The following is a 27,110-nucleotide window of genomic DNA, read 5'->3' as shown; positions in this document are numbered from 1 at the left end:
GACACACATCAAAGGGACAGGCATCCCAATCCGTGAATCCTAGACACACATCAAAGGGACAGGTATCCCAATCCGTGAATCCTAGACACACATCAAAGGGACAGGTATCCCAATCCGTGAATCCTAGACACACATCAAAGGGACAGGTAGGGTGCATCAGATGTCCCTCATGTCAATGGATTCATCTGTCCCTAGTCTCAAAATGTTCCTATTGTCACAAAACTAACATGTGCCAAGTTTGAATTAATTCGGAGGTCGTCCTGAGGGGCCACCGAGAGCCTAAAGTTACAATGTGTGTTCCTATATAGTAAAGTTCGTTGACCCCTGTACAATTCCAATTAGAAGCCGATCGAACAATTTAAAGTAGCTGCCATATCAAAACCGTTTGGATTTAGAAGTTCAAATCTTGGGAGCTAAGCGTACTGGTAATCATCTTTGAATCTGTGATGAAAATCCTCTCCAAAGAAATGACTGTGTGTGTTTTATTGTCAAAAGTGCCCCCACAGTCCATATTCTTGGGAAAATCTATAATTTCTGTCTTAACCAAGTGCTATAATACTTTATTTCACACTGAAAGTTGTTAATATGTATTATATTGATCTGAAGTTCAGAAAATCTGCTTTGTAAAAGTGTAATGACAACCAGGACATCAAGATTTGTAAAATTTGAGGTAAAAATTACCACAAAATGCCTATTTCACTGAAATTTTGTATCGAGGGCGCTTGTGCCAATTCCACACACGCTCATTTTGTTGGTGATTAATTTTTATCACTGATTCAAGATGATTATCAGTTCTATAAGCGCATAAAAGATTTGAGCTTCTAAGTCCTAACGGTTTTGATATGGCAGCTACTTTAAATTGTTCGATCGGCTTCTAATTGGAATTGTACAGGGGTCAACGAACTTTACTACATAGGAACACACATTGTAACTTTAGGCTCTCGGTGGCCCCCCAGGACGACCTCCGAATTGATTCAAACTTGGCACATGTTAGTTTTGTGACAATAGGAACATTTTAAGACTAGGGACAGATGAATCCATTGACATGAGGGGCATCTGATGCACCCTAGGGACAGGTATCCCAATCCGTGAATCCTAGACACACATCAAAGGGACAGGTATCCCAATCCGTGAATCCTAGACACACATCAAAGGGACAGGCATCCCAATCCGTGAATCCTAGACACACATCAAAGGGACAGGCATCCCAATCAGTGAATCCTAGACACACATCAAAGGGACAGGCATCCCAATCAGTGAATCCTAGACACACATCAAAGGGACAGGTATCCCAATCAGTGAATCCTAGACACACATCAAAGGGACAGGTATCCCAATCCGTGAATCCTAGACACACATCAAAGGGACAGGTATCCCAATCCGTGAATCCTAGACACACATCAAAGGGACAGGCATCCCAATCCGTGAATCCTAGACACACATCAAAGGGACAGGCATCCCAATCAGTGAATCCTAGACACACATCAAAGTTCATTTCATAGTTCCTTCCCAAACTTGGTTTAACAGGGAAAACACAATTAAGCAATCTGTCCGATGCTACACTGTAAGATTAAAACCTAATAATGCAATGTTATATGAGAGATATACAGTATGGAAAACATATGTGGAGGGGAAAAGGTTGAGTAGACATGTACAATTGCATCTAGCCTTATATTAAAGGTATTTTATTGAGGAAACTTAGCCATTTATAGTTTTTGGCAATGTTCTTTGGTGGTCTGCCGATTTGACGGTGTTTAGAACGTAAACACGAAAGTGGTACGTGTTCTGACTGGCTAATAGAATCATCAACACTTCATTTGCTGATTAAGCTGCGTAGCAATTACGCATGACCTAGTTCTTTTTTATGTGACAATTAGGGAGAACAGTCGGACACCGCTGAAGAATCTTGCTGAATACTATCCAACTTTTTCGTAATTGACCACTTTGTTGCCGTTGGCGGCATTTGGCTCTGCTAACTCCAATTAGGCAGGAGTTAGGAAAGTGGAAAACTGAAAGCGAGGCTAAAGTTATGGAGTTAGCAAAGCCAAACACCACCAACGGCAGCGAAGTGATCAAATTACGAAAAAGATGCATAACTCATTGTAATTCAAGTGGGTTGCTTCCATCCACAGCTCAACAATTCCAAAATTACAAGAGATGCAATCTGCAATCAATCAATGGTCATTTAGTATAGGGCGTAGACCTTTTCATATCTGGGTTATGAGCATTGTGTCCATCAATATTAAGAGACATCAGACCTCATCATTTCCCCTAATTAGCAAGATGTCTATACTGCCTGGTCAAACAAAAGTGTGTGTCAACAGAGTGTACATCTGGTAAGTATATCTGGGATGGAAATAGCCTAAGGCATGGTTGTAGCTACGCTGGGCGGTGGCGGGCGGCCCTGCCCGGCACTCTTAATTTCCACCCGGCACTCAAGTTAATTTTGAGCCCAAATACCCGGACTCAAGTCTCAAATGTTTCAAAATCAATGAACAATCAGTATAAAAATGAGCAATTCTTATCAAAATTTCATTTTTTTTTACCATTTCATATAAATTTTACACAGCACTAAAATTTGCCTAGCTATAACCCTGGCCTAAGGTATAGCAAGATCATTGTCATGATAATCTATATCTTTTACTGCTAAAAAGTATTAGTCGATAAAGCACTTCTCACAAGGTATTGAAAGCGTTTTTGTGTTGTCCACAAAGCAAAGGCTTTACGAACATGTTAAAAAACTAATTGTGTTAGCCACAAATAAAAGGGGAAGTTCAAATTGTATGTGGTCAGACTTTGTACATTGTGCAACATAGACAAATAAATCTGATGATCGCAGAACTTGGCTAAAAGCCTAATTGAAGCAGGTGCATGGCTTCGTCATTTGTTAATGAACTAGCAGTTCTTTAATTTTCTATGTGACACTTGCTTGTAACAACTTTGTAAAAGGCTTAGGGACCGCAAGCCAAAAACTCATGTAAATGAACATTTTTGTTGTGAGAATTGCTAATAAATGTCATCAATATAACTTTGTAATTACTGATGACTCCATAATTAAGTCACGACTGTTATTAAGCCATAAATAAACTTGTCACAGTAATGACCATATTGAAGCTGTTTACAAGGCCAAGCAGAAAAAAACTAATGTTTGTATGTCTCGGGTATTGTTGGTTGTCTGAATTATTTTTATAGATCATAACCACAACCTGCATTTATAATAAACTCTAAAAGTCTATAAATAAGATGTGAATTGGGATATATACCCACCTGCTGTGTCGCTTCATACATTTTGTTTAATGTTTAGAATTATCCAAAAAACATTTCATGTTACAATGTTCTGAATGGAAAAAAGGAAACATTTTTGTAAGGAAACAAAACGTTTTCTGGTTTTCAGCAGAGTCAGTCAGTCAAGACCAAACAGTATTTTTTTCTTGGCCTATATAACCACAGACCTTATTTAAAAGGTCTCTGGCCTAACCAGTGCATGCATGGTAAATGCAGGAAATATTAAATCCCCAGGGCTTGAAAATGTCAAGGGCTAACAAGATCTTGTCATCATAATATGGTCATCATGAGTCCTGTCCACTCAGTAGTTTCTCCAAGGCATAAACTAGTACTAACAGCAATAAAAATTCCACACATATTTTCTTTACTTCTTTACTTAGACACCAAGATGAAATTCTATACTGCCTGCATTCTTTCTACCCTTCTATATGCTTCTGAATGCTGGACCCTCACTGAAAGAGATGAGTCCAGATTAGATGCATTTGATATGAGATGCCAAAGGAAAATTCTCTGCATCAAATGGACCAGCATATCACCAGCAACTTCATAAGATCCATGACAAAACAACTGAAGCTCACTACTATCATAAGAAAGCGCCGCTTACAGTGGTTTGGTCATCTGCTCAGAATGACTGAGAGTTACATCCCAAGAAAACTGTTACTTCTGGAATCCCACCCATGGAAAGAGGAGACCTTAGGACAACTTGGAAGAGTGTTATTCAAAGAACTTGGATAGACTTGGCACCAGGTGGTCTGTGGAAGAAGCTGAAGTTGCTATCAAGGACCAGGCCATGTGGAAGATTTTTTCCTATGTCAGGCAGCAGGTGCAGAAATGCATGATGCTGACTGGTAGGTAGGTCTAGTAGTAGGCTTAGCAAACTCCAATCAGGCCCGAATATGATTGTGTAGGCAGGTTACAGATTCAGTATTTAGCTCTGATAATACCTAACAGGAACATGTGGCTTTTACAGGCTACACAAATATCCTCGCTTTCAGTTTTCTGCTTCGATAATTTGATTGCTATGATATTGACCATGATGGGAATTGCTACCTTCAATCATCAGCAGGCATATATTGACCTTGACTCTTGTGATACGACACTGACCTTGAATTCAATGGTATCGTCAATCATCAGCAGGATTATGATGATATCAATATTGACTTTTGCCATACAATAATGACCTTGATTACCATGATATTGACCTTGATTTCCACATAATCAACCTATGACAATTAGCTACAATGTTGATTATTTCATATCTAATAATCGGCATACAATGCAGTTGTTTTTCGTGTTTTATAATGTGATAACATGGAGTGGGCATCAGCCAATGGCAAATTTTCCTGGTATAAATTGTAGGATTCCCAAATAAATTTAATTGGGTGTTTTTCAGTAATGGAAAGTGTAAATGATCAGCGAAAATGAAGTGACAAGTTCATTGTCTACAATCCCAAATGCTGAATATCCTTGAAAAAATTCTGACAACAAACTGCCTGCAAACTACCTCACTATAAACACCAGCCGTGTCACACTATCCTCTAAACAGATGGATATTGTCGAAAGTAAAATGCTTTATAAACGAAAACTGTATGTCCCGGATGCAGATAGAACACACTGCTTTGGTCAGGCGACATTTGCAGGATAGTAAATCTGATTCACTATAAACAGCAATCGTAAATATATAAATCCCATCATAAACAATGGTTTGAAATTCAGCAAATATTCACTGTCAAAGTGATGTAATAATTGGATTAACTACTATAGCAATAGATGAATACAATTTTTGAATAGATCGCCCTGCACTACAACGTTCCTGTGGTACCTATGCATTGAACCATAGATGTCAAAGAAAGGCTGATTACACGCAACTGTAAGATTAGTATCTTTAAAAAGAGTGCTATTGTATTCAATCTACAGTAAACCAAATAATGAAGGTACCAGTTATGTCCACCTCCTGTATATCCTAAACAATATGTTTGCTGACATACAAAGGTGATTAGTGCAATCTGCTTGTAGTGCAGGGGATCTATTCAAAAATCATATTCATCTATTGCTTTGGTAGTTAATCTGATTATTACGTCACTATAAACATGCTCAATGACAAGTACATTACAAGGTTCCTATTGTGGCCACCTACACAGGTACACCGTCGGCTAGTACTTTGCAGTACGAAGGGAGTACCAGTACAGTACCACTGCTGGTGGGTCCTGTGCAGTAGCAGCAGTGGTAGTCTGTGGGTACTCTGTGTGTACCAGTCAGGTACCTTGCGATGGTGTACCTGTGCAGCCAGCTCCAATAGGAATCTTGTAGTGTATCCTTACCCTCTGCAGAGTGATCCAGGGTAGAATTGTGTTTGGTCGGTCCATGCACTGCAAGTGAGAATCGTCAGTCTTGCTTTTCACTGCCAAATGTTTGCTCTGTCCGAGTACTTCATCTAAAAGGTAATACCATCCATTTATATTCTGAAAAATATAAAAATGAGTATCAAATTAAGTTTTTGACAATATTAGAGAGAATCAAATAGAGATGAACAGTTAAACAGAAATGTACAGAACTGAAAAAGTAAGATGAGATGAGAAGGAGAGAGACGGATGCTAATGAGGAACAAAGAAAGGTAAAGAAAGAAAGTAAAGTGATTAAAGGACGGAGAAAGAAGAGTTCTGTATCACCATAAGAAAAGGAACAAGCACAGCAAAATGTCAATTTGCACTTAATAATGTGACATGATCTGGTCCATGGGGCCAAAGGCAAGTAATTTGATATTGAGATAGAGGCAAACATATGGAGTAAAAAACAATAAAATACGGAATATAATACATACCACAAACTTCAGAACTTTAGAACCAAGTGTGCTAGACCTTTCAGTATATGATAGCCTGATTTTTGAATAAGGTAATAATATAGTAACTCAATTTTCAAAATATGCCTCATTTGGCCCCCATGAAGCAGATCGATTGTGTCACATATGAAATCATTCCAACATAATATTTACCACAAACCTATACAGCATGTTCATGTCAAATTCAAGTGACACACGTTATGTGTCTTTATAACAACTAAAACAGGCAGAAACTGTTATCTGAAATATATGCTTGGCCATAAAATCACACAACACTAAATACAATAAGCAAACTCCAGGTAAATAAATTACATTTCCTAAAATAGGTAAGTTTCATTTCCTTTTCAAGATTGTAGTGATGCCTTATCAGATTTGATTTCTGCAAACTGTAACCTGTCTTGTTCTTTCCTTTGCTATCAGACGGGCTTTATAATTTGCTCTTCATAGAAGAACATGTTGAAAGTCAAGGCAAGTAGAAATAAAACAAAATATACAGAGACAGAAGAGGGAGGCAAGAATGAGAGCAATATCAGGCCTTGTCTTTTGAAAATTGCTGGCGAGTGATAAATCACTCTCCTCAAAACTTGCCAGGTGAGCTGTAGGCGAGTGATTTTAATCACTTGTATTATTATTACACCAAATGTAGGCAAGTGATAAAAAGCTCTCCTCAGCTTCATTTTAGGCGAGTGATCACTCTCACTCGCCTCAAAAGACAGGGCCTGCAAAATAAAAAGTGAGACAAATCTAGATGGTTACAGGTCGAAAGTCCTAAGGGTCCTTACTCCAAAACCCAAATAACTCATACACCCTAATCCTTACCCTAACCTAAGCCCTAATCCTATACCTAATGCTATTCCTAAACATATACCTGATTTTAATCTTAACCCTAACCATAACAATAGTCTAACCCTAACCATAATGCTAACCATAACCTTAACCCTAATCCTACCCTAAAATGTCCTAAACCCCAACTTGTACCCTTTGTGAACTAATGACCCTTCAGACAAATAGACATGTAGAACAGTGATGGAAACAGGGTTGCCAAAAGATTTCAGCCCGAATCGCGGGTCAAGTATTCGAAAAGTCACCCAATTTTTCTCTTTACCATTGGTTTCTATATGGGGCAGGAAACTATCGGAAGTCGCGGGAGCCAAAGTTGAAAAGTCGCCCAAATTTTCTTAACCATTGGTTTCTATGGGACTGTAAATTGTCAAAAGTCGCGGGGAAAATCTTCAAAAGTCGCCCAATTGGGCTACCAAATCGTGGGTTTGGCAACCCTGTGACACATTCATAGAACACCATTGCAATGCCAAATCTACAAGAACTTTAGTGCGACAATGCCCCATCTCCATTGTGGCTTCATGTACCACTTGAGTCTGTGTTGCACTAACAACTTAGGCCTGTTGGAGATAAGGCTATGTTTCACTGGCCTGTGGCTTTATTAGGGTTTAGAAATTAGAAATAGACAAGTCTTTGTTATCACTGGAAAGCGTTTTATTTCTGAAAAAGTTGGTACCAAAATCTCATTTTGACATTCTCACCCAAATGAAGACAAGGTTAAGCCCTTGAAGTAAATGCACTTTAAACAGATACATACAAATCTTACTCAAACAGCAATTTTCGCTGTTTACTTCACCCTTTTCAGATACTCTAAAGGTCGGACCAAGACTGGTCAAAATGAACCTGTCACTTACTGATACACAATACCTTTTCCATCTCTGTAGAAGGGAACCATTCAGAAATTCATACTTGACCTTAATAACACACTAAGGAAATCTAATGACACATTGCCATTTACAACTAACAAAAATCATGGTAAATAAGTTGCATTTCCTAAACTAAGTAACTTCTATTTCCTTAACTATCCGATAAATATCTATATTTCCACCAGCTCTGCCCTATTTCAAGCTGTCTTTACTTTCTTTCTTTTTATTTTTAGGTTATTAGTTCAGAGATCTATGTAACTGTCAAATATTTCTCATGGGACTATAAGTATAATCATCACTGAAATTATTAGGGTTACTCAACCTTTACTCATGACCACAGACCCCCGAAAGAAATCTAGGGTCTGTGGTATAACCCGAATATAAGTGTGCTGAGGCTTGTGGATCAATGTTCAGGTGTTGTGCCTGTGCGTAGCGCACTATAAACCACTGTGCTTTTTTTTTACACAATTATCCTTATTTTGGGATTTCTGCATTAAAATTGCAAATTTCCCCACGCTTCACGCCCATATGCCTCGGTGAAGTAAAATTGGTGGCAGGTCAGTGACGATTTTGCAATTTTGCCTACCTTGACAATTTTGTCCGGTACACCACTGATTTAGACACTAAGACAGCGCCTGTGCACTGTTACTTTCAGTCAGGACTGGTTACTTTTGGACAGGTTACTTTCAGGCAGGACGAGTAATACTAGGAGCAACTTGCCCTTCGGTCTAGTTGCTTTGCAAGACTTGCAGTCAATATATGGGGTGATACTAACTTAAGATTTCCATTACCCAAAGATCTTTTTCCATTCAAAGATCTCAAGTTTATACAATCAAACATTGTTACCAAAAGACTCAGTTTCTCAAAATGGGTTATTCCAGTTGAAATCCATATATGTGATGCGATCAAGCATGCAAAATCTGTCAGAACTCAGAAATATTAACTTTTCAATTTCTTATAGGATAGTAAAAAGCATTTACAAAGCTGGATTTTGCAGAAAACCCCATTGAAATTGAACAACCAGTTCCAAAGATATGAGCAATATTAAAGAGTTTCTAAAACAACTGGAAACAAAAGCAAATATTTCCTTTGTTTGGCTATATCTCAAAATCAATATTTCCGAGTTCCGACTGATTTTGCTAGTTGGCATCACATACATGGAAAAATGACTTTAATCTTCCACACAGGGAGTGTGAATTTCAAATGGGGTTACCTGAATGGGCAACTCCATTTGAAATCTACAATCACTGTCTGAGACTAGTGAAAGATTAAGGTCATGTCTTCCATACGGGGTGTATGGATTTCAACTGGGGACTCCCTAAAACACTCTCTGGATCTGCTGCTGCATACCCTTATGAAATTATGAAAGGGGGAAAAAAGAAAATTAAAAAGTTATTTATAGTGCGCTACGCACAGGCACAATGTTGATCCACAAGCCTCAGCACATTTTACTACGGCCCACATCATTCCATACACCATTAAACAAAAACACTGGGACTTGCAGCTAAGAAGTGCACACACTAGACATTCCACAATTGACCTTCAAAGCCAGGATCAGCTCCCCGAGTTTCGTATGGGTTACAACAAGACAATTAGCAAGTTCCTTGTCCAGGGGTATGGGAATTTCAAGCTAGCTCAATTTTTACACGAGAACGAACTAACCACCGCCAGGGTTCAAACCCGCAACCACTTGCACCATATTAGAACGCCTTTCGATTGAGCTAAACTTTTCATTTGATACATGTACACGTGGCTCTCCAGAAATAAGAAGCAAAAGCAGCATTTGCTTTGGTAGAGAATTACCAACAAAATTGTGACACGATCTGGTCCATGGGTGTAAAAGGAGGCACATTTGAAATTAAGATACAGGCAAAAATATGGAGTAAAAAACAATAAAATACATAAGAAAATAGACATTACGAAACTTCATAACTTTAGAACCAAGTATGCTAGACCTTTGGTGTTTTCAGTATATGATAGCCTAATGTTTGTTTGGCCACCATGGACCAGATCGTGTCACAATTACAACAAACCTTGCACTATTTTGTATGTACAGTTTGTCCTCTCTGAAGTACAAAGTGACAACGCGCAAGTATACAGCGTGTAAACAGTGCGTAGTGCTGCGTCTCTGCTGCAGGTATGCGTGCCTTCAAAGTCAGCACAATGCGTACGTCCGCGTCGGTACATTGTACTTCAGAGTAAACTGACAGTATACTTAGTAGATGCTGGTTTTAGAAACAGACTTAATTAATTAACAAGTAACTGTAGACTTATTATGGTGATTAATACATACTTTAATGACATCAGCTTATCCCGGCTTATCGGCTTATCAGTCACTAGCAGCAACAGCCTTAATACGCAAGGACATCAAGATGCTTATATCCAAAGTTAAAGCCAAACCATCCAATACAATTGCCACTGCTTAATCAAATAAATCCCACTAATTATATGACTCCTTCCATAACAATCTTTTATTAAAAAAATAGATTCCAGGTCCTCAGAATAACACTGTATTGTCTCAGACTTATATTCCAGCTTGATAATTAGATCCGTTCAAAGAATTGCACCGCTCTCAAATATCTCCTCTCAATACAAAAAAACTAAAAACCAACATCACTTGCGACATTTACAGATGTAAAAAATATAAGTAATCCAAGAAATTTCCTTTTGTGGTTGATTCTTGCACAGCTGAATATATTTGTGAGGAGTGGGTGAGAGAGTGAGGTATATACAAGCACCCTACTCATCATTCAAATGTCACACAAAGTAATAGCGTGACATAAGAAAATATAGTCAGGGTATAGACAGTACAGTTTCCCTACTAGAAGTTTGACTAAGTTCAGTAACTTGTAGGTTCCTGTCACATGTACACTCATACTTTGTAATGGGCTATTCCACTTGAAATCCACACTCCCCTGTGGAACATTTTGGAAATATCTTCTACAGGGGGAGTATGTTTTTCAAATGTAATTGGTCAGCATTGATCATTTTGAAACCCATACTCCCCCTGTATTATGGCTTTACCTATATCTTCCACAACTGGAGTGAGTAATTTAAATGGAAGTAACCCAATTGTCTATTCTATTCAAAATTGATACTCCCTCTGTGGAAGACTTTGGCAAAATCTTCCACAGGGGTAGTGTGTATTTTAAATGGAATGGCCCAATATGCATGGGAGAGAGAAGGTTGAGTGTGGAAAGTAGCTGCTACTGCGTAGGGGGTGTTTGAGTGTTTATGTGTGTGATGTGCCTGGATAAAATTAGGAATCCAGCAGAAAGCTCCTTCCAGAGAAATTTTGACATTTGGAGGAAATTTCAGTTAAGGGGGTACTACACCCCTGGCCAATTTTGTGCCTATTTAAATTTTGCATTTTTCTCAAACATTATAAAGCATTGGTGACAAGTAAGATATTTATATTATAGGGGCAAGGACTACAACTACTGCACTGGAAATTTTATTTCAGCACAGACAACAGTTATGGAGTTACAGTCAAAAATGAGGGAAACCAATATTTGATCAATAAATCAATAACTACTTGCCTTGAGTTGCTGAATTTTCAGTACAGTAGTTGTAGTCCTTGGCCCTATAATATACATATCTTACTTGTCACCAATGCGCTATAATTTTGAGAAAAATGCAAAAATAGGCACAAAATTGGCCAGGGGTGTAGTACCCCCTTAATTGTACTTCTATTTGGCATTTGTATTTGCTTTGTTTCCGCTGTAAAATATGCTATTTTCATTTGAAATTTAGCTTATCTTCCAGTAAAATCCATATATTTTTCTATGTCTGGATTATGTGGTATGTGTGTCAGGAAGGATTTTAATTTCCTCTTTTTAAGTTTAAGTTTAAGTTTAAAGAATGAAATAAGCCCAAATTGGAAAACCTAATTGTTTAGCACCTCTACACAGAGTTTGGCACTCTACATGGATTTTGGTATTTTACAAAATGCCAATATTAGTATTATTAAAAGTGGTAGTGACCCACAACTTTGCAGGGACTGCCTTTTGAGAGGAGCTAGAGCTATCGCTCTTCTACAACTCCTCTTAAGTTGCATTTGCAAGAGTGATTAATAGCTCCTCTAAATAACTCTAAATTCTTTACGCTTTAATGGCCACAAGTGCAAACAGCTCTTCTTGAAGAAACCAGAAGAGCATTTTACAGCTTTTCAAAAGGTAGTCCCTGACTTTGATTGCAAATTAAAACACAATTTTTGCAACCCAATGAAAAAACTACTGCGAGAAAATTATTCAAAAAACATAGACCTTGCAAAAGCAGCCATCCTTATATCAGAAGCCCAAAAATGATACATTTGTCTTTTGTATAAGAACCCTTCCTCAAGAGGCAAGCTAAGAAACCTCTCCAGTAAGCTGCTAAACACAATGGACTATCAATGATTTGCTAAACCAGAATGTATACATTAAAATTCATCTAATTCAGAATTTAGTTAATCAAGAATAGAGTGTATATATGTAATAAACCTACAACCAGAATGGAATAATAATTGAATTGGCAGCCATGTTGGAGGACAGTTCTAAGATAGCTTTTGCAGAGGGACAGGTCGAGGTCTCTGGATCGATTCCACAATCATTCATACCTATCACCTGTTTTATTGTATTATCATACGAATTGCACCATGGTACCTTATGGAGGACAGAATTTTATTCAAATGATGTCATATTAAATACCTTCTATGCTGCATACAAATGGGGAAAGTGAAGCAATCTGATGAGACAAAAGTTGACATTCAATGTGAAGGTATAATGAGGTAAAATTCTTATGAAAGTAATGCTGTCAAATTCAGAACCTTCATAAAATGATGCAAATTTTTACCCCAAAAAATCGCTTGTCCCTTTAACTTGCTATGAAAACAATATAGTGTTCATAAACATGCTCAAAACTAATTTCCTCTGAGCTTAAATTTTGATTAATTGATTTTATTAACTGCGGTTACATTTAGTATTCAATGTTTGTTTGATTTTGCTGTACCAAGCACCAGTGTTGCCAAGCCCAGTGGCGTAGTCGCCCCATGGCATATAGATATAAGCCTCACGTACAGTTTTATGTGATATCATGATCAGGAGGAACGAGTAAAATGTTGCCGACATTGATAAAAAGAGGTGATACATTTTTAAGCTTTACTTTTCTAAAGTTGGAGAATCTCTCATAACATTGTGAATATAATTTCAATGGGTTTGGAATGTGGACAAAAGGGTTTTTTTATAAATCGAATGGATGCAGAAAATTCAAAATTGAAGGTTTTTGACATTAGACTCATTCCTCTTGATCATTCCATATTGGTTTATATAAAATAATAAGAATTTTCAATCAAGAAAACATAAAATACCGAAATGTGAACCAATTTTATGTTGTGGCTGTCATCAGTTAGCTGTTACAGCCACTACTTTACATCAGAGGTACACTGGAACAGCTCATGATATTATTTTGAGAGATTGCAATTTTTACATTACCACAATGCTTACGTCGACACATATGCCAGTGATTTTTAATTGATTAACTAGCATGTACACCTCTCCGTAATGCAAGATCCTTCTTCTATAGTTTGTTTGGCTTATAATTAGCCAAAATTATTTTGTTTTTGTTACTGCGTCTGCTGCGTATATTAATAAAGTTCCAACTTACCGGAAATTCACAAATTCATACATTGTGCAACACACAACTAGTATTATAAGTGCTGCGCCCAACTGTGTGCATGCCATTCTATATCAATACAAAATGCTATGACTCTCATCCCCCTCAATTATAAGCTGGACACATAGTAAAATCCTCCAACATGGCCCAAATTGGCAGTTTGCAGGTACCACAAGCAACACTGCTACTGCTGATCACCTGCAAGTTCTACAGCACATACAATTGATTTGATTGACAGCAACAGGTTTGCTTTCTAATCAAATTACACACCATAATCAAATTAGGTCATCAAATTCAGATGCATGTACATTTGTGCACAAACATATATCCCAGAAAAGTGCACTTGATTGGTTATAAGGAGATTGGCTTAAAATGAGGACTGACGTTCATTCCGTGCAAATTTAGGATTCAAAACTAACAGACATGATGACGACATATACCAAATAACAATTTTCATGTTTTAAAGGGCCTGACCCCACCGCCCTCCAACAAAATGCGGATTTTGGAATCAGATGAAAGCCATCATATATTTTCTCATAACCCCAGTGGAAGTTTGGTGAACCATCCCAGAAGTTGGACACTGTTCTATAGCCCACTGTAACAGGCTTAGAATCCAAACCATTGAAGCAATTTAACTCCAAACTTAGAATAAGAATGTTTGGTGATGGGTCTCAATGTGACATAGATAGCACCCTAAAATATACCCCAAAATGTTGGTCTTTTCTGAAAAACGAAGAAAAAAATCTATAACTTTTGAGAAAACAGTTATGATATAATACAAAACAATGTCTAAAATTTCTCACTTAGAAGTGCATGCATCCTTTAGATTAGGGTTAGGATTAAGAAATTGGGATGTAGAGATTATAGAGTAAGACTTAGGATTAAGGATGGGGGTTGCTATCACTGTTCTAAAATTGTCTTACACAACCACAAATCCGACTGGAATACAATATCAATGTTGCTCACTGCTCAATGAGATGAAACAAATGCCCCGGACAAATCCAAACTTCTTTTGATACTTCTTTGGTGCTTAAAATCAGCAGAAACACTCAAAATGGCTCAGAAATCAATTAAAAGTTGCAAGTACATATTTTCAACATATAGCTAGCACATACTCGGCTATAAAACTACATTTCCTGAACAAGGTAATTAACAACATCCCGAATCTGATTAAGACCAACACCCTAGCTGCTGACTGTCATTGCCGCACATATTACACACATCAACATGGTTGCCACATATGCAGCCCAAAGGGTGTGGCAAGAAGCCAAGAACTTCATTAAGATGGAGGCAGGTGGTATTCAAAATAGCCCAATTTACAGTCAAAGAAAAATACCAAGTCCTAAATATATAGGTGATTTTTCTGAATCCATCAAGCAAACTGCTAGAATCTGCTAGACTGGACATTCTCCCTATACCCAAAACAAAATGAAAAAATTGCCATAAAAGAATTTTTGGCAAAAATGGGCTGAAGGTCATATAAAAGTAGCCTGATTGGGCTAAGAATACTTCTTACAGCAACTCTGCATTAGATATCATAGAAAAATGTCGAACCACAGAATGGCAAGCAGGCAGGCACACAGACACAGATGACATATATGTATAAAGTGCCACTCTAAAACACAGGACACATGTCAACTGTACCGGATATCTTACGAACATTACAAAACACCAGAGGTGTCAAATGATTAAGAGAATGACACATTGTTTCCAATCAATGCAACAGTGGCAAACCATCATTGTAAAAGGAGTGTTTCATATCAATGCCACAGTGGCAAACCATCATTGTAAAAGGAGTGTTTCATATCAATGCAACAGTGGCAAACCATCATTGTAAAAGGAGTGTTTCATATCAATGCCACAGTGGCAAACCATCATTGTAAAAGGAGTGTTTCATATCAATGCAACAGTGGCAAACCATCATTGTAAAAGGAGTGTTTCATATCAATGCCACAGTGGCAAACCATCATTGTAAAGGAGTGTTTCATATCAATGCCACAGTGGCAAACCATCATTGTAAAAGGAGTGTTTCATATCAATGCAACAGTGGCAAACCATCATTATAAAAGGAGTCAGTTTCAGTTTGTATATTTTCAGTTTAAAGGCCACACACACACCAGATACTGATTACTGGTATTTATATGATCATTTTCACAGTAAAGGGTGTAACTTTTGATTTTTAGGGTCAAAATTTCAAACCACTTAAATATGTTTCTATTTACTGAAATCATGCATAGAAGCAACTTAAATTCCAGTAAAATAATGTTAAAAGGCTTAAACCTTTTGATTTCTAATAAAAAATTTAACATTTCCATAACATTTTGGTTAAAATCTAAGAAAAAATGTATTTTACATAACCTCAGAAAATTATGACATGAAAGCTGGAATACATATGTGAAATCCCATTCCAAAGTAAGTCAACAGATGTAAGTTAAATTTTATACCATGTTTTGCTATGTTTGTAATTGCAGTTTTGAAAATTTTTAACATCAAATGTCATTTACAATGGAAATTTCCAAACCTTAAACATATTTTTTTAAGTTTTAATTGGGTTCCTAAAATAATTTGAATGTCTAACTTCATGTACAAATACTACTTGATGAAAGGAACCTCCCAGCCAAGTTTCACAGAAATTGGAGTTATTTTTTAGAATTGGCAACTCAAGCGATTTGTGTTTCGGAGGCTTCAGTTAACAACACAGGTGATCATAAAAGTAAACTATTTGGCTAACTACTACAAGTTGACATAAAAAATAGGTAAAAATATCACAATTACCAATTTTCATGCTTTGCTTCTAAGTATTGAATTTCAGTTGTGACAAAATTAAATTATCACAGCAAGTCATTTTTTTTGTTTCGGAGGCTTCATGTTAACAATTGTTAAACTTTACAGAAGTAGTTTTTTTGAAAACAACAATGTTGGGATCATCTAAGCTGTTATTTTCTTGTGTGTATTGAATCAATGATTCTATGCGGCAGATATTGTAGATTTATCACATGTTAATTTTTTCACCCATTTGTTTAAAGTATGGTGTTAACTTGCATGTGAAGCCTCCGAAACAGGCTTTGTTGGATATCAGTATATTTTTCAAACATTAACCATAATATCAATTTTTTTTTAAATTTATGACATTCTGCACATATCAAGTAATAATTACAATGCAGATATCAGTATGAAACACACCAATTTAGATATGCATAGATGATAATTAATCTTATTGTTGTTTCGGATGCTTCATTTGTTTCGGAGGCTTCAATTGTTAACGGAAAGTTTGTATTGGCTCCCATTTTCAAACGGTGATATATATCTCCACGATTTAAAAACAAGTGACTTGAGGATCTACTTTGCTACATTTTGATAAATAGAATTGGATGAGCTCTTTTATTTATATTTGCCAAAGCTTGCTGAACAGTTTGTTTCGGAGACTTCAAAAAAGTTAACGGAAAAACGGCTCTTTGAAGTCAAGATTTTATAAAAATTTTAAAAGCTTGCAAATCAACTAAGTTTTGTTACCCATTTCAAGTTCAGATATCAACTGTTATGAATCAAGAAGAAGTGAAGAAATAACCAAGAATTATGAACCAAAGCTATACCCACAAAGTTTGTTAACAATTGTTAACGGAAAATGAAGCCTCGAAGCGACAAATATCAAGTCCGGTTCTCAAAAATACAGGGCTGTTCACAATTAAATCTAATGTAGCAGTGTTTACTGAACATATGACCGTACTTTCAGGATAAGAAAAATTATCCATGAACTGAAGAAAACACAGGGTTTTACAAAAAAAAAATTTTTTAATGTTTTTCCTAACCTTATAACCCTCTAACCCACCCCAACCTTACGACTACCCCTTCTACCAAACCTTACTATAACTATACAAACCCACCCAAGCCCAACTAACCTAACACCCTTGCCCGAATCGGGAATTAGGGATGAAATTTATTTCACCTAAAATCGGACCTATATATATTTTTTTCAAATTTTATTTTGTTTAAATGTTTTTCCTAACCTTATAACCCTCTAACCCACCCCAACCTTACGACTACCCCTTCTACCAAACCTTACTATAACTATACAAACCCACCCAAGCCCAACTAACCTTTAACCTAACCCAAAACCCTTGCCCCCTTATTAGGGGAGAAATTGATTTCACCTTGAAAATCGGACAGGTATTTAATTTTTATGTTTTAAATGTATGAATGTGTTAATAACGTTTTAATTACTTTATTTTGTCTCATTTCATCGATTTGCTATTTTTACAACAAAAAGTGCTAGGATCATTCATGGTTGACCTAAAAAAAAAAAAAAAATTTCAAGATGTTTTGTATTTTTAATATGAAAATTGATACTTTGTATTCATGTCATACTCTATTAATGATTTCAAAATGCATTCAAATTCAATGCATTTTGAAATCATTAATAGACTATGACATGAATACAAATTATCAATTTTCATATTAAAATACAAAACATCTTGAATTTTGGCATCACAAGGATTTCTAAATGAATTGCCAATTTTATGCTTGACTGAATAGAGTGAATGACACCTGTGGGGGCAAATGCACCCCAAGCTAGCTATACCGCCAACCCCGGTGACATCACAAGGATTTCTAAATGAATTGCCAATTTTAATGCTTACTGAATAGAGTGAATGACACCTGTGGGGGCAAATGCACCCCAAGCTAGCTATACCGCCAACCCCGGTGACATCACAAGGATTTCTAAATGAATTGCCAATTTTAATGCTTACTGAATAGAGTGAATGACACCTGTGGGGGAAAATGTACCTCAAGCTAATTATCAATTTTCATATTAAAAATACAAAATATCTTGATTTTTTTTTTAGGTCAACCATGAATGATCCTAGCATTTAGGTCTAGGTCCAGGGACACTACAAAAACCGAAAAAATAAAAACTTTTTTTTTTTGCAATTTGGTGCCGGTTACCCGCCGAAAAAATGTGGCGGGTACCCGGTACAAAATTACCGAAAATGCCAGGCCTAGTTTGTATATTATGTAGTACAGTTCGGGGAGGGTTAGATTTTGTTTATGGGTAGGAAAAACATTAAAAACTTGTGAAAAAAATTTACAAAAAATTTTTTTTTCAAAAACCGATTTTTCGGTTTATATCGGTTTTACACAGACGGTTTATCGGTTTTCGGTTTTTACAATACCGATTATGCCTATTATGCTACCCAAGGTAGCTGCTAACTAGATGACTTATCATGGCCAAAAATCATGGAATTCTGTGGCTTTATTAGAACACTACGGATCAAAATGTTAAAAATCCAAAGTTACACCCTTTACCGTGAAAATGACCATATGCAAATATCATATGTAGCATGGATTCATTTTTAGATTTTTAGGCAGGTAAGCAAAAAAAGTGTTTTGGTTAGCTAAATTAAAATAGCTATTCACATCTTCCATCTCTCTGATGCTTATGTACATGCATGGAACTCAGGGAGTAGCCAGAAATGATGAAACTTCATTAAATCACCATATACCGGCATTAAAAGCTCAATAAAAACAGCATTTCTGAGCATTTTTCCCAAGTCACTTTTACTCCTAAAATGATATTTGTCAACCCATTCTGTGATCCAAGCTTTATAGATGCCCTATTCATGTTTTATGTGTAGTGCCAGTGCTGCACGGTGTAAAAACTGATTGAGGAGCCAATGGCTCCTAACTTTATCAATTTAGGCACCCAAATTTTGCCCCCATACAAAAACTGAGGTGCCAATTCATCATATTACAATCACTAAAAGTCATTCTGTCACCAGTGGTTTAAAACTATGTTCATTTTAAGTTTTTTAGGCTTTCTTTTAGGCTATTTCCAGGTTCCATGACCTTACATAACACCACTAGTACTACTAGCTTCATTAATAGTATCATTAGCTGTTGGATACCCTGAATTTCATAGTTTCATATTCCTTCTCCTTGTTCCCCAAAAGTTCATCAAACCCAAAGTTCTTTTTGACTTTGATGCCGTCTTGAGTACCGGTACTTAAAAACAATCAAAACTTTTGACCTATCCTATCCTATTTGCTGGCGATTAAAAGCTTCAACAGTTGGTCGCCACTGGCACCAGGGATTGAAGATTTAGTCGCATAAGAAAAAATCTAGTCGCCAATGCAAGTAAAATGGTCGCACCTTACAGCACTGTGCAGTACTTTGTCCTTGAAAATTACCCTTTTACGTGAATCTGTGTTCATTTTTCATGGATGATACCAACTGGTCATTGACCAGCGGCCGCCTGGGAAAAACCAGGAACTACTTCAGACCTCACTGAATAAATGATAACTGGTAAGTCAGTGAAACAAATGTATCATTTATGACTGAAAATTCATCACACAATATTACATGTAGAGCATGCAAAATCAGGCTTCCAGATAAGCGGGCGCAAACCAGGAGCTACTTTATAAAAAAGTAGCTCCTGGTCATTCAATTTTACCAAGGAACCAGGAGCTACTTTGACACAACCAGGAGCTACTCTTAAAATCCAATTTTAAACAGTTTTATTACTTGTTTAAGTGTTAACTACACTGTAACATGTTACATGTAACTTATTAACTGTGCTGCCGTACTGCATTAAACTTTAAAACACCAATACTATCAAAAGTAACGTATCAACTGACTGTTATTATTAAGTGTAACTCAAGAATCAAGATGTACACTCCTTTTAGATTGTTATCAGTTCCTCTGTGTCTGTTTCATTTTCCTCTCCCATCACAACATCAAGCCCTTCCATTTCAATCTCCCCTTCATCTGATACCAAATCCTCTTCCTGACCGAACACTGCTTCCTCTTCATCAAGTACTTCTTCAACTGTATCCTGGTCTTCCTGGACAGGCTCCTTCTCAGGAATCTCAGCAGCTGCGGATGACTTTCTGGAGCTTCCAGACTGGTTGGGTCGGATCTTACCCTTGACATCCAGTAGCCAAGAGGTGACTGCTTTCTTGGTTTCAAAGTCCTCCACTTCTGCAGGGCCTTCCATGCTGATGAGGAGGAGGTCATTCAGGGTAGTTGTCTTCAACCGCTTCCTCCAGTCTGTTTGGATACGCCCCATGGCAGAGAATGCTCTCTCCAGCTGAGCATTAGTAACTGGCAAAACCATCACAAGGCTTACAAGGTGGAGTATGTTAGGGAACCGCCTACTGTGTCTCAAGATCACCGACTTCCAAATGTCTGCATATATTTGGTCTTGGTAGTGCTGTGCAACATGGATCTTTAGCTGTTGCCACTCTGTACTAGCTGCGAGAAGATCTACTCCTTGACCCTCGAGAGGGATCTTGAAGTGTTCAAGTAAGTAACTGATGGAGGAAGCTCCAAAGGATGACAGCTTGCTGTGGTCACTTGGCCATACCGAAGGATCAAATATTTCACTGGCCCCCAGGACAGGATCATCATTCAAATCCTTGAACCTCTCGTTTAGCTTCTGCATGATGCTGGTGGTGTAATCTGTTCTCTCCTTGATTAAACGAGACTCAACCTCCTGTAGATCACCTGCCAATTCCACTCCCTCATATGTGATCTTAGTGTCTCCCTCTTCAACTCCCTCTTCCTCTTCTTCTTGGCTTTCTGTGACTACGGTCATCTTGGTTCTGAAGCTGTTGACCATCGTGCTGCTGACTTGTTCCTCGCCTTGCGATTGTAGCTTCTCCAAGGTACTCATGTGGGCTGACACGGTTTCTCTAACCTCTTGCACAGAGATCTCGTTCTTCTGGAATGTTTGCGATATTCCACTTAGCTCCACCAGAATGTCCATGTAGAAGTTGAACATCATGAACAGGCTTCCAGATAAGCGGGCGCAAACCAGGAGCTACTTTATAAAAAAAGTAGCTCCTGGTCATTCAATTTTATCAAGGAACCAGGAGCTACTTTGACACAACCAGGAGCTACTCTTAAAATTCAATATTAAACAGCTTTATTACTTGTTAAGTATTAACTACACTATAATATGTTACATGTAATGTAAGTACTGCTACACCCCCCAAATCCCACCCACCCGAGTCCCTTACTACTACTACATTACTAGACTACAAAAGTACAAACTTGATACATTGATACTGATATCATTTATGGTAATTACTCAGTGTTTTTCCATTCTTTTTCTTTCGTTTTTTTTTTTTTCTTTTCTTTTTTTCTTTCTTTTCTTTCTTTTTCTATTTTTTCAATTTTTTTTATTTCAATCAAATTAGTATAATTACCTAATATTTACCGCCTGCCCCCGCTGGCAAATAATAATTTTAAATACTGCCCTCTATTGTCTGGTGTTGCCAACCAAAACAAACAATATGGCAGCCAGGGATCTCGCCGACTTTTCTCGATATCACGGCTGTTTTGCTGTCAAAAACTTCACTCTCAAAGCAGTATTACTGTGCACTTTATTAATTATTGAAGTACATTAGGCCATAATTTGGTATTTCAGGGTTCAGTTGCTTGAAAATGATGTGCATAATGCAAGTTTTGAGCCTAGTTTTATGAAACCTGGATTTAGAAAACAACATGTGGGGAATTTTGTTGCGTTTTCCACTCACACCAGGCGCTCAATACTGAATTTCTTCAGCGCCTGGGGCTTGTTTTTATAGCTCAACCAGGCGCTATAACATCAGAACCATGGGGTAAAAAGCGCCCGAAATAGCGCCCGCTTATCTGGAAGCCTGATCATGAAGAATTCCAGCTTCTTAACACGGGTCAACCATCCACGAATAGTCGCCTTCTCAGCATCTTTGATGTCAGCTCTCTCAGGACTAGCCATATCTTCCCAGTGAAGAATGAGGATTGGGTAATCTTGAAGAATGGCTTGCATTGATCTCAAACGATGAGTTATCCACCTAGTTCCCTCTGCTCGCTTAAGGGTTAGCAGCTTCAGCTTCTTTGTCTTTGCCAAATCTTTCAGCTCCTTTACTCGTTTGTGGGATCTTGAGTAGAACGCATAGACCCTGAGGAGAACTGGTTGAATCTGTAAATAAATTAAAAGTTAAAACACCACTGATTACATTTAACGCAGTTGAAAAATGTTACAAGCTTGTTTGCGATCATAATGACTTAACTGAGAGTGCCACTGCTTTTCTTTCTCTGAACACTGAAACTGGAGATTGGTCTTACCACAAACTAGTTAAGATAAGAGATTGTTATAACCATGAAAAATGGTAGAACTCAAGAAAATACTGCAGTGTCAGTGTGTAGGACTGGTGGCCTACCTGGGCATCAAAGTATGAATTGGCGAAGGCGTCCTTGATTGCCAATTCCAAGCGGTGTGCTACACAGTGGACTGCTACCAACCAGGGCATATGTTCCTTTAGCAACACCATCATACCCTTCTTTACTCCAAAATTCACAGCCGCACCATCGGCCCCTGCTCCTATGCATCCAGCTGTGGCAAAGTTGATCTCTTCTTTAATACCCAGGAAGTCCTTGTAGTTACTCAACAGTGCTTTCTTGACACTCAGTGCATCTGCAGCTTCAACATCAATCAGTCTATAAGAAATCAACAGAACAAAACATGAAACAGGGAAAAAATAAAATGGATGATAATTTTTCAAGAACGAAACCCCTTATCCCATAAGTAATATGATTACATGAATGCTTTTTAATTAATCATCACGATCTAGATACGAAAGTATTTTGAACAATGACCATACCCTAAAAGTTTCATGTGCGTTTCACCATTCTGAAAAATCTTAACGTACACCACTTCCCGCTCAACAGTTGATTTATCAGTAGTGCCATCGATGAAGATAGAATGGTACCGGTAAGCTGTTGTCTCTTCAGTCAGAAAAAGCTGCAGAGGATCACGTAGTGTTTTAGCGATGTACTTGGTGAACTTCTGACATGCTGTATCGTTGGCGTAGGCGGTGCCTAGAAAAATAATGGATAGAAATCGAATTCATTACAATTTACAAATCAATCCAGTGAAGTCAAAAATTATTTAATGCTATGATTGGTATCTGATTCTTGTTAAAATTATTATTTGTGTGATTGTGAAATTGTGGCATTTACATGTTGAGTCATTATTGACCTATAATTAAAAATGTTATATAAATATTAAGTCGTACCAAGATCAACGCCATGGAGTTTCTCCAGCTTCACCTGTTTTCCTAAGTTGACAAATGGTTGCTCTTCCTTGTCAATGAAGTATACTATCTGGAATATCTTCACCAGCTGATCAAACACGTTGCGGTGCAATCTGATGATGCACTTTTGCATTGGCCGTTCTTCCACTGGTTGGTCTTCAGCAAGACAGGCGGCTGTAAAATTAAATTAGATTTGAGAGGAAAAAAAGTTATATGTGGATAATGTGGGCCTACTCTTTTTTTAAATAAATCAAGATTTCTATTTTAACTTTCTTTAAATTTATTTTAAATGTTTTTACAACTTTTTCACATTTCCTTAGACCTTTAAAAAGGGCTTTGTTTTGGACATTCTGTTTTTTATATTACTCCCACCGTAACATCGGCCTTCTACACTCGAAGGGTCTATATTTATGCTGTCTGTTTTGAGATTGGGATATTGCATTTTAGAAAACTGGGAGGGCCCTGACATTGAAGTTCTTTTGATATTTTGTTTCATCAAATAATTTAATTAATTATGCATTTAATAACGTGTAATAGTTGTAAATAAATAATTCACATGCTTGTTAATTATAATATTCTATACCATCAGCGTTGATTTAGATTGTTTAGCATACATACATCCATCGTCTTATTTTGTAGCACATCCATCACTGACTATTCTACACCCTATTTTGATAATGCTCGCGCCCAGCACAGATACACGCGATAAATTGGTAATACCACGGTTGAATCATGTACCGTAGTCAAAATAATGCTTTCTTTCAATGCGCAGCACAGAGTGATTTTATTGCTATGATTGGAGGAAAGTTTTGTGGATTTTCTTGAGGTCTAGTAAAATGGTAAATGCATCGGAATTAGACCGGTCGAGGTCTTGATTGTCTCTTAAAATTATTTACAAAATAAAATTTTACATACAATCATGCATGGATGATGAATAAATTCCAAGAACCCATCTCCCTTTTTAATGTATTTTTTGTGAAGAGAACTTAACCGTTTCCGGATTTAGAATGTACAATGTAGTAGACGTGCTGAAAGGCAGAGATTTATTTAACAAGAATTAGGCTCAGCTTTGTCCTAGGCTTTGCGGTCAACAAGCTCAAATGATTAATATGTCATTTTAATTAATGTATTTGTACAAAATTAGTAAAATTGAACCTACCTTTTGCATTGATGTGTCCTTGTGATTGGGCGTGACGTTCGCAGTTCGTTTTCTTGATGTTGCTGGTTCCATCAACGTATGCGCCCACATCATGCTTTAACCCTGCGGTCTCGTTAAATTTCCGGCAAATATCAGGTTTCCTCCGGCAATAGAAACACCAAAGTGTTGAAACATCAGCCCCAACACTGTCATATCTAACCCAAGTCAGGTCTGGACGTTTGATTTTGAACTGACTCCCACGGTCATCTTTATCATGTTTATCTCGCTCTTGTTTCTGCCACTTCTTCACGGTTGTCACTTTCACTTCACCTTTCTTCTTCTTCTTCTGGCCTTCGCCACTCCTTTCCTCCAATGTACTTGTTCTTTTAACACTTGATGATGACGACGATGATGTACTTGGCTTATCAACATCAGTTTGCGCATCTTGCGACTCTGGTTGATCTTTTTGCTCTCTCCGAAACCCGAAACTGAACAAGTCAGCCATGATGCCGCAGGCAATCTCATTCTCATGTACATGTCCCCCGAGTGCATGTACAGACCTGTTTTGTACGGCCCAGCTGTATAAATGGAGAATGTACATGTGTACATGCGGGGGAGGGGGGATATTAAGGGAATGAATGAATGAATGAATGAATGAATGAATGAATGAATAAATGAATAAATAAATAAATAAATAAATAAATAAATAAATAAATAAATAAATAAATAAATAAATAAATAAATAAATAAATAAATAAATAAATAAATAAAATAAACAAACGAACGGCCCGAATAAATTTACAGAAATCTATAGGAAATCACAACTCTAAATTGTAATTGTAAGACGTCATTTCACGTCAATCTAAAAATTATTAAAGCGAATATTTTATTAATTCTGGTGTAGCCTTTGCTTTAATCAATTAAAAAATCACCATCATCACCAAGTGGTTACATATAGATTGTTTTCTCCTCTGATATAAAATTTAAAAAAAGGTTACATTGCCCGATTCAGAGACCGTAAGCAGGACCCCCCCCCCACACAGAAATTGGACTCTGCAAAAAGTTTACACAACGTGTTTAGGGAATCCCGGGATATGTAAATGACCTCACGCAACCCATCCAAGGGAAATCGGCTTGCTTAGTTCACGATTCCAAAACAGTGTACTAACATCTACATGCATGTGGAATAATTGAAAGTTAACGGGTATCACTCAGTAAATTAAATGGAATGGTTGGGTCATTTACATATTCATTGCACGAGCACCGCACCTGGATTTTCCAAAGCTGAGGTATGCAAATGAGCAACAAGTTTCAACCTGCTGAGTCACGTACGCCATACACATAATTTTCATTCATAATATTGAATGCTGAGAATGCCGTGCATTAATTACGTTACGTACAAATAAATGAATTGAATTGAATGCTATACGTGTTATATTATGGACAGACTTCTTTGGCGACGATGATAGGAATTTACTTTGTTTACTAATTGACCGTGTGAGTCTGTCGTAGTATGAGAAGTTGACGAAAAATCTTAGAAATGACATGCTAAAGAAAACGATATCTGAAGGATAAAAAGTAAGATTGGTGGAAAGAAAACTTGTTTTAAGTAAGTTTTTTTGCTAGAATTGTAGTAAGCTTATTGTCTGCCATGCGGAAATGTGATTGTTTTCCACTCACACCAGGCGCTAAATACTTAATTTCTTCAGCGCCTGGGGGCTTGTTTTTACAGCTCAACCAGGCGCTATAACATCAGAACCATGGGGTAAAAAGAGCCCGAGCGCCCGCTTATCTGGAAGATAATGTAGGTATGAAAACTGGTATCGAAAAAACTACTAAAAATCATATTTTTTACCATTTTCTGTGATTTTGATTCAGATTTTAGACTGAAAAACACTGAAAACAATGACAAACAAAGCTGAAATCAGCCAAAACGCTAAAAATTTTCATGCCTGATAATGATTCAACATTACATGCATGTAAGTCTATTTCAGAAGATTTCAATCATTAAATCAGGCTATTTCAAAATATTTCAAACATTCAAAATAAGAATATTTCAAAGGAATTAAAACGTTCAAAATAAGGCTATAAATTTGCAAAAATTTGAAATATTCAAAATAAGGCTACTAGTCATTTCAACAAATTTCATTCATTAAGTTTTGCAAAATTGCAACCACTAAAATTCTTTCACATGCATTCAAACTTTCCTTCAAACAAACAGATAATTTCATGCTGATTTGTCTAAGTGCTTCGTAATTCAGATGCCAAATGCAATTATTACCAACAAAACCAAATTAAATTTGTCTGTTTCCGGCAGCTTCCTGTTCAGGCTTGAAGAAGTGATTATTTAACCCCAATTCCCATTTCCCACATGTGTGACTTATAAACCTCTGACAGAGATTTCCTTTTGAATTGTC

At 37.1% G+C, this 27,110-nt stretch overlaps 2 protein-coding genes across 2 annotated transcripts in view; both read right to left on the bottom strand.

Moving 5' to 3' along the window:
• The window catches only part of LOC140137800 (uncharacterized), a 571,667-nt gene that overhangs the window by 529,147 nt on the left and 15,410 nt on the right, over positions 1-27,110 (bottom strand). The window contains 1 exon segment of the mRNA XM_072159582.1: positions 5,607-5,747. Coding sequence (XP_072015683.1) covers positions 5,607-5,747 — 141 coding nt within the window.
• LOC140138254 (zinc finger protein 862-like) lies at positions 22,088-25,198 on the bottom strand. The gene is given in 7 exon segments (XM_072160168.1): positions 22,088-22,441; positions 22,683-22,959; positions 23,124-23,340; positions 23,538-23,729; positions 24,715-24,759; positions 24,762-24,776; positions 24,949-25,198. Coding segments are annotated over 7 exon segments (1,350 nt in total).

This window comes from Amphiura filiformis, chromosome 17 (genome assembly GCF_039555335.1).
Source record: "Amphiura filiformis chromosome 17, Afil_fr2py, whole genome shotgun sequence".
NCBI lineage: Eukaryota > Metazoa > Echinodermata > Ophiuroidea > Amphilepidida > Amphiuridae > Amphiura > Amphiura filiformis.
This window is presented reverse-complemented; position numbering and strand designations above follow the sequence as displayed.